The 8,779-nt window shown below is 56.9% G+C and overlaps 1 protein-coding gene across 1 annotated transcript; it reads left to right on the top strand.

The window, feature by feature from the left end:
- The first annotated feature begins 3,320 nt into the window (after positions 1–3,320).
- SLC26A6 (solute carrier family 26 member 6) lies at positions 3,321–8,421 on the top strand. Its single transcript, XM_054387613.1, has 19 exons — positions 3,321–3,436; positions 3,729–3,868; positions 3,968–4,078; positions 4,323–4,495; positions 4,590–4,754; positions 4,882–5,034; positions 5,199–5,281; positions 5,376–5,523; positions 5,633–5,746; positions 5,855–5,932; positions 6,066–6,161; positions 6,284–6,390; positions 6,479–6,548; positions 6,714–6,806; positions 6,897–7,001; positions 7,539–7,724; positions 7,851–7,905; positions 8,192–8,313; positions 8,398–8,421. Exons 1-19 carry the CDS (start codon positions 3,321–3,323, stop codon positions 8,419–8,421), a joined length of 2,139 nt encoding a protein of 712 aa, XP_054243588.1.
- Positions 8,422–8,779: the final 358 nt, after the last annotated feature.

The following is an 8,779-nucleotide window of genomic DNA, read 5'->3' as shown; positions in this document are numbered from 1 at the left end:
CTGCAGTGGATGTGATTAGCCATGGGCCCCATTCCTGTCCAGCAGCCAGCAGTCCTGGTGGGTAGCCTGGCAAGGGCCAAGGAGAGAAAATCCACTGTTCAGAGGTGGTGTGACCTCACTGGGGCTGATCTGGGCTGCCAGTAAGGAAAGGGAAGCGTAAGGAGGAAGAAGCTGAGCATGATCCTGGTGCCTTGTGTCCCTCCCTTTCTTGCTGTTGGAATGGAAACAGCAGGTGAACAAAGGGCAGAATTGATCCTTGGCACCCTAAGCAGGGACTGTCATCAATCACCATGCTGTGGTCCCTCACAGGCTCCATCCTGAGCACTGGCCTGAGCCTGACCCATTCCAGGGCAGTCCCTGGGCACTGGTGGGTGCCAGACTGATGATGGAGGCTTCTGGGGAGTGGCATCGGCAGTGCCAGGAGCTGCAGTCCTGCCCCACAGCCCTCCCAAGGCTTCCCTGGGTGTGAGGAGCCAGGGAGAGCTGGCAGGAGTCTGGGGGAGACAAGGGAAGCCACAGGCAGAGCAGCCAGCCTGGGCTGCAGGTCAGAGGCTGGAGTGCAGGAAGCAGCAGCACAGGGTAGAGACAGGGAGCAGCAATAAGAAGGCAGTAAATGGCACACAGTGTTATCAGTTGCTACTAAGCAGGAGCCCTGTGATGGCCTCCACTTCGGTGCCAGGTGAGCAGATAAATGATGGGGAGGCAGTACGTAGGTATTTCTGTCAGCACTGGTGTCCCATTACCTCGCCATGGTGAGACTGATGGGCAAGAGGGTGCTACAAGGATGTAGGAGAGACGGAGGGGAGCATGTTGAGCCCTGATGCTGAAAGGCAGCTGAATAGCCTGAATGTGGCTGTGGTGGACCCTGGGTCATGCTGACCATGGGGAAAGCCAGGGTGCCCACAGGTTCCCTCCCCCACAGCCAGCAGCGATGGAAACTGACCTCAGAATGTACTTCTGGGTGTTATCTCTTGTGTCACTCACCAGCCTCATCCCACCACCCGGGGCACCTGTGTGCCCTGCCCTGCTGTCATGGAGGCACCCACAAAACAGACAGCAAGAACCACTGAAAACTGTGAATTTATTGTAATGAAATCTGCTCTCCTTTCGACAATAAAACCACAGGTTCGGGTGTCAGTAGGGAAAATCCTGTTGCACAACTGATGAAACTGCTCATAGAGATGAACCAAAACATGCATGTTCGCTCAGAAAAGGAGATTCTCCACATGGACACCCAGGATTTGTATCTGTATCTCTATACTCACCAAGGAGGGAGGTGAGGTCTCCCTAGGTTCTGTTCTAAAGGGGAGAAGTTCTGAGCTGCCCAGGCTGCTTCTGTGGAGAGTGAGGGAGCTCTCCCCTCCCTAGCAGAACTCCGTTTCTACCCCTGCGGGTTTGGCTGTGGTTAGTTTGTTAATGGGCTGGAAAGCTGGGTTCTCCAGGTGAACACAGGAACCTGAGACCTAGAGGCACCAGAGACAAGGAGAAACTGATCTTTATCAGCTTCTAGCAAGCCTCCACTGGAGGTCTGTCAGGACCCTGCTCTGGCAGGGGTAGCTGTACCTGCCACACCTGCCCACTGGCTTCATTTCACACGCTGGCACCAGTCAGCCCAGCCCACGAGCACCTGGATTTCCACTACTGTGTCCCCATCAGCCTAAGCAAAGCGTGACTCGGAAATGCTCTAAAAGCAATGGCAATTACCAGGTCATGGTGGAATCCAGGAAGGTGTCATGACTTCTGAAACCTGGTGCCCGCTGGGGACCTTTGGAACAAGATAAGGCCTGGGGCTGTGCATGCTGTGGGAGACCAGGGCGGTCCACAGGGCACAGAACACCATTTTCCATCAGGTAAGCAGGGGGCAGGGGCTGTGGAAAATACCCTGGATGCCTTGGCCAGCAGCTGTAAGTAACCCTCCTTACCCCAGGCACAGCTCCTGCTCCAGGACGTGGAGCAGGGAGAGGACACCCATGGGAACCCTGGGGATACAAGAGGGTAATGGCAATACCCCGAGCAGTACCCTGAAGAGGTGAGCGCTGTTAGCATAAGGTTGGCACTAGGATGTGCCCAAAAGTCCTGCTCTGTGCCTGGTGTGGATGCTGAGGCACTGCCCACAACAGGGCAGCAGACCATAAGCTGAGACTGATCAGTACAGTCCCCAAGATGGGGTGGCTCTGGAGACAGTGGTAACAGTCCTAGGCCTGCCAGAGCTGAGGAACCCAGCACAGCAGCATAACAGGGGAACATGAAGGGTGCTGCACAGCAGTGGGACTGGGAAGTGGGCAGCTCCTCAATAGGGCAGGAAGGAGGGCAATTGGTAGGGAGCGGTGTCTCAAAGATCACAGGCTGCTGTTAATAAATAGGAGGGAGCAGAGTGTGCACCTGGCTGCACCTGGCTGGCAGCACCTGGCCAACTTGGGCACAACAGGTAGGAGACCTGGAGTCAACACTGGGAGTTGGGCTGGCACAGTTCTGGGTACCTTGTGAGTGGCTTGTGGGTCCAGTTGCAAGTGGGGGAGCCTCTTGGGGACCATCTATACCCACCAGCCATGTAATGCCAGCAGGATGGTGGCAGCTCTCAGCTCAAAGCCCAAGGAAGGCCAGCCTGTGGGTCTGTATGGAGATGCCACAGTCCCACCATCCAAGCTCCATGAAGGGAGAGATTCTAGCCCAGCCTCATTCTTCTGTGCCCATGGAGTCGCCCTCACTCTGCAGTGCAGGGGGCTGGGGAGGGCGCCAGCAGGGAGATGGTGAGCTTGTGACATGCGCTGGGGGTTGACATTCCTGGTCCCCTCATGTGTAAAGGGACAAAGTCTGCAGACGGGTTGTGGGGTGGCCAGGCTTTGTTTGGTGGCTGTGCTGGTCTGCTGCCCTGGCTGCACTGTGGTACGTGGAGGAGAAGGGTGGTTGGCACCAAGGTGAGTCCCACATGGGCAGGCAAAGGGGGAGGTCCCCCACCAGGGCAGCTGTGCTGGCAGCTCCCATCTGCGTGCCCCTGTGGGGCAGATGGGACTGGTGTGGAGCAGGAACAGGCAGAGCCAATTGTGGGAGCCTCCACTCCTCCCTGCCTACACACCAGCTGCCTGCTGTTCTCCATCATGAGTTGCTGCCACTGTTTCAGGACTCCAAAATCTGGCTCACATCTGGCCTCGGCAATGATCCTGCACACTCAGCTGGAATGAGATGGCTCTGAGCAGCGAGTTGGGGTGGAGGAAGGGCTGCAGGGTGGGTAGGGTGCCAAGTGCCTATGACCATGGGCATGTAGATGAGCTGTGCCTTGCCTCCCTGCAGTGGACTGGCACGTGAGAGGAACATAAGAGATGGTGCTGAGACACCGGGCACCCCATGAGGTGCTGAGTGAGGCTGACCTTGAGGAGGTGGCACAGCGGAAACCCCCCCCAGAGCTGTCACTGCACAGCTGTCTCCATAAGACCAGGTAAGACTGTGCTGGCCACAGGGATGTGCCTGGACCCTACCAGAGACCCTGCACCCCAGCCCCACTGCCATGAAGAGCCTGGCTCTGACTGTCCCTATCCCTGTGACAGACATGGTGCAGACCTGGGGATTGGTTCTTCCAAGCCCAGACACCTCTGTCCTCCTGTCCTCCTCTGGATGGAGCTGGGGTCTCACAGGATACATTGCTTCCAGTGGGGTTCCATCCACCCCTAGTGATGTTCCCAAACCTCTGCACCTGTGCTCAGCCCCAGCTCCTGCTTTTTCCCCACCAGATGCTCAGCCTCCACTGCCAAGTCCCTGCTCTTTCGGTTCCTGCCCTTCCTGCACTGGCTGCCTCGCTACCCAGTCAAGGAGTGGCTCCTGGGGGACATCACCTCAGGATTCAGTGTGGGCATCATGCACCTGCCCCAAGGTGAGTGATGTTATACCCAGGTTGCTATGACATCCCTGCAAGTTGGGAGCACCAGGGCTTGGCCATCCATGGTGTGTCTTCCTGTTCCATCATGTCCAGGGCTTGCCTATGCACTGCTGGCTGGACTGCCACCCGTCACCGGTCTCTATTCCTCCTTTTACCCTGTCTTTCTCTACTTCTTCTTCGGGACATCGAGGCACAACTCTGTGGGTGAGCATATGCTCCTATGGGTAGGTGTGGAGGGATCAAGGATAAGATGGGCAAAGCTTCATCTGCAGCACAGCACTGCAGAGGGGGATGTTTTTTTGCCTCACCAAGAAGCTGGTTGGCCAAACCAGAGCCAAAGCACAGGGGTTATGATTTGAGCCTGACCCAAGGGGACAGTTGCCTATGGACCTCAGAGAGGACCTGGTGCTGACCTTGGGCTCCGTGCCCACACCCTCCCTGTCCCCAGGCCCCTTTGCTGTCATCTCTGTCATGATTGGGAGCTTGACAGAGTCTCTGCTGCCCAGCGAGAACTTCCTGGAGTCTGTCAATGGCAGCAACATGACAGTCAATGAGGAACAGTTGAACGCTGCCAGGGTGGAGCTGGTGGCCACCATCACTGTCCTGACAGGCATCTTCCAGGTAAGGGGGCCCTAGCCTAGCTTGGCAGGGAACAGAAAGCTGTGACACCCTAGGGCCACAGGCTGTGGGTTACTTCAGCCATCTCTCCTTCCAGGTGGCCCTGGGCCTCCTGCAGTTCGGCTTTGTGGTAACCTACCTCTCAGACCCACTGGTGCGTGGCTACACCACTGCTGCCTCTATACACGTCCTCGTCTCCCAGCTCAAGAATGTCTTTGGGGTCTCTGTGGGTGAGCAGTCAGGACCACTTTCAATGTTTGTGGTGAGTGAGGGCTCGCTGCTGCCTGTGGCCTCCTGGGTATTCACCTGTGGGGCACATAGAGGCCCCCCAAAGCCTGCTGGGGGGCATCTGCTTTTCTGACCTTGTTCCTTCCTCCTGTGTCCTCTAGACTGTCATTGAGCTCTGCAAGAAGCTTCCAGAGACCAATGTGGGCACACTGGTGACAGCCATCATTGCCATGGTGGCCATCTTCCTAGTGAAAGAGCTCAACCACAGGCTGGCTGCAAAGCTGCCCATGCCCATCCCCATCGAGCTTATCACGGTACCCTGAGCTGTCCCAGCTCCCTGTGGGGACACAGCCACGGCTGTCCCTGTCTTCCCCAGGCAGAGGTGGATGCTGCCAGGGTGCCTTGGCATCCCCCCCTCCTCTTCCCCCATGGTCCCTGTGCAGGAAGGCTTCACCTCACTCCAGCCATCCTCCCACAGATCATCGTCTCCACTGGCATCTCCTATGGCGTCAACTTGAAAGACAAGTTTGGCATCTCTGTGGTGGGCAACATCCCCAGTGGGTAAGCAGGGCTGGGTGGTGAGGCTGTCTGCATCAGGACATCACACTGCCCACAGGACCCTCTTTGAAGCCTTGTCTCCCTATCTTGCCTGTAGGTTGAAGGCTCCTGTGGCCCCTAATGTCAGCTACTTTGGGCAAGTGGTGGGCAATGCCTTTGCCATTGCTGTGGTGGGATATGCCATCTGCATCTCCCTGGGCAAGATCTTTGCCCTGAAGCATGGCTACAAAGTGGACAGCAACCAGGTGATGCTTTGACATGCAGGGCCCCCACCCTGGGTGAAAACTACGCTTGTACTTCTTTTGCAGCTAGGGGAAGGCATGGTGCTCCCCCATCACTCTTCTGTCCTTGCAGGAGCTGATTGCACTGGGCCTCTGCAACTTCCTGGGGGGCTTCTTCCAGTGTTTTGCCATCAGCTGTTCCATGTCACGGAGCCTGGTGCAGGAGAGCACAGGGGGCAATAGCCAGGTGGGTCAGGGCAGCTCTACTTCCCTTTACAGGGCTGGAGCAGGAGCAAGGAGCACAAGTAAGTAGTGGTGGGGCTCACTTCTCACCTTCTGCCCTCCTTCCCCTCAGGTAGCTGGTGTCATTGCATCCTTGGTCATCCTAGTGACCATCCTGAAGATTGGGGAGCTCTTCCGAGACCTGCCCAAGGTACATCTGGTCCTATAGCCACATCTCATCCCTGTGTCCCTCCCATGCCAAGGTGGTGTGGCACGGGAAAACACAAGGGCCTCCCTCAGACTTGCCATCAGTATCCTCATAGCTGCAGGGACTTCTCTCCTAGGCCATCTTGTCTGCCATCATCATTGTCAACCTCAAAGGCATGTTCAAGCAGTTCAGTGATGTCCGCACGCTCTGGAAGTCCAACCGGGTGGACCTGGTAAGGTGCTGACTGGCTGTGGAGCTTTGGTCTTGTCCCTGGAGAGGATATCTCTGCCCTCCTTGAGGCTTGCAGGTGCCAGCAAGGAGGCTGGGCCACAACTGACCATGTCTCTCCTCCAGATGGTCTGGATTGTGACATTTGTGGCCACCCTTCTGCTGAACTTGGACATCGGCCTGGGGGCCTCAGTAGCTTTTGGGCTGCTCACAGTCATCTTCCGCACCCAGCTGTGAGTACTGTGGGGCTGGGTCCAGTGCTGCATTCTGAAGGTAGGGGAAGATCATGGTGACAACAGTCCCTTGCTCTGCTTCCTGCAGCCCCCACTATTCGATCCTGGGACAGATCTCTGACACAGATGTCTACAGAGACGTGGCTGAATACCAGATGGTAACAGCACTAGGGGGTGGGAGAAGATCCACCTGCACTGTGGAGGCAGGTCAAAGCACTCCTAGGTGCTGTTCACTGGGGAAAGAAGTGGGGGGACATTTGGAGGGAGGGAAGGGGAGCAGGGGGCTCCGTTCCTGGGGTAGCACCCTTCCCATCTGTCCCTAGGCACAGGAGGTCCCTGGTGTGAAGATATTCAGGTCCTCCTCCACTATCTATTTTGCTAATGTGGAGCTGTATGCTGAGGCCCTGAAGAAGAAGGTAGGAGAGCTGCCAGATCCTCAGTGCCCCCACCTGCCAGCACCAAGGTGGCAGTGGGGTGCCTGGAGACACAGGGCTGTTATTTTGCAGAGTGGCATGAATGTGGACCGCCTGATTGAGAAGAAGAAGAAGGCCCTCAAGAAGCTGAAGAAACAACAGAAGAAAGTAGAGAAGGAGAAGGCAAAGAGGAAAAAGGTGGTTCCCTGCCATGGGGGACCCTTCCACTACCACCCTGCACTGCCTCCCTACCTGGCCCTGGCCCTCCTGCCCTTGCATTTGTGGGGCTCAGTAGCCCATGGGGCTCTGGGTTCAGTCTGGGTGAGAAGAGCCACTGGGGCAGAGCTGGGCCACAGTGTCACACCCAAGGTCGGATGGGAAAACTATGCTGTTAATGATTAGGTGGTGGAGCCAGTGAGTCATTAGCCATTTGTTGAGTTAATCAGAATTAAGAGTGAGAGCAAAGGCTGACCTGGCGCCAGTTAGCAAGCCCAGCAGTGGAGAAGGTCACTGAGGAGAGGGGCGAGTCCTGGTGAATCCGGAAAGAACTCAAGGATGGGTGAAGGTGTGAGCAAGGCACCCACACCCGGGGCCACTCACCACCTGTGCAGCCAAAGAGCCTCAGCAAGCCCCACTGTGCTATAGGGCAGGTCAAGCCCATGGAGGGGACATTGCCCAGCCAGGGGTGTTGCCAGTCCCTGCACAGTGAGACTGGGTCTCCTTATCCCCCCCCAGGACATGCAGAATGGGCAGAATGGTCCAGGCATAGCAGTGGTAGAGCTGAGCAGCACAGAACACAGCTCAAACCCTGAACCTACCCTGCATGCCCTGGGACTGCCCCAGCCTGACTTCCACGCTGTCGTCTTGGACTTCAGCCCTGTCAGCTTCGTGGACACTGTTTCCATCAAGATCCTCAAGAATGTAAGGGGCTGGGGGAGCAGGCAGGCCAGCAGGCTCATCAAGTGTATGCCCGGGGCCCTCTTCAGGGTGGCCTGATGGCTGCTGCCCATCACTTTTCCTGGGAAAAACAGTTTCTGCCATTTACAGATCTTCAGGGATTTCCGTGACATAGAAGTGGATGTCTTTGTTGCTTGCTGCCCAGGTGAGGAGTTTCCAAAGAGTTATCAACGCTTCTGCTGGGCCTGCCTACCCCTTTGCAACACAGCTGCAGGCCATGCTCCCTTCATAGTGTCCCTGTCCCCAGGGCTTCCCCAGGGGACAGATGCTACATGGACCCAGTCTGAGCCCTGCAGCCCCAAGCGAGGCAGCTGGACCCCTGGTGGTGGCCCCAGCATCCCCTGCAGCACAGCAGGAGAGAGGCTGATCTGGATGGGGTGTAGGGAGCTCAGGTGGGTGCCATAGCTTTGGATGTCTCTCCCACCACACAGTGTCTGTCCTTGCCCAGCTGGAGCGGGGCAACTTCTTCAGCTCAACCATCACCAAGCACTGCTTCTTCCCTTCGGTGCATGACGCTGTGGTCCACAGCACCAGGGAACGACGCCTGCCCTCAGTAAGCACCCAGGCTTGACCCCGACCTGACATCACGAGGATGGAGGGGGATGGCCAATCCAACCCCTTCGTGTTTGTCCCTTAGGTGGAAATCAGCACCAAAATGTAGCCCTACAAGAGGAAGACATCTCCCTGAGGAGCTGGGTGGGTGAGAAGCGTCTTGCCACCATGATGGCACCAGCTCACCCGCTCAGGGGGCTGGAGACTCTGAGTGGACTCTGAGAGCTGGGGCTCTGTCCTGGCTCTGAGTGCTGCAGGTCATCACACCGAAGACCACTTCTACCTCTCCTCAGCCCCTGCACAGACCTGTCCCACTGGGCTAGGCAAGAGTCAGGGGAGTGGCAGAGGGACCCCTAGACCTAGCCAAGGGGAGCCTGTTCCCGGCAGTGGCTTGGCATCGCTGATTAAACTGTGTCATGTTTCTCAAGCCTCATTTTATGGCCCTTTCCTCAATAAAGGTGATAGCA

Source organism: Indicator indicator, chromosome 15 (assembly GCF_027791375.1).
Source record: "Indicator indicator isolate 239-I01 chromosome 15, UM_Iind_1.1, whole genome shotgun sequence".
Taxonomy (NCBI): Eukaryota; Metazoa; Chordata; class Aves; order Piciformes; family Indicatoridae; genus Indicator; species Indicator indicator.
The sequence above is the reverse complement of the archived record's forward strand: the minus strand, read 5'-3'. Positions and strand labels throughout refer to the sequence as shown.

Coding starts and splice junctions, on each gene's coding strand:
- SLC26A6 (XM_054387613.1), top strand. CDS start 3,321: ATGGTGCTGAGACACCGGGCACCCCATGAGGTGCTGAGTGAGGCTGAC. Junction 4,755..4,881: donor GACCACTTTCAATGTTTGTG/GTGAGTGAGGGC, acceptor TGTGTCCTCTAG/ACTGTCATTGAGCTCTGCAA. Junction 5,035..5,198: donor TCCCCATCGAGCTTATCACG/GTACCCTGAGCT, acceptor ATCCTCCCACAG/ATCATCGTCTCCACTGGCAT.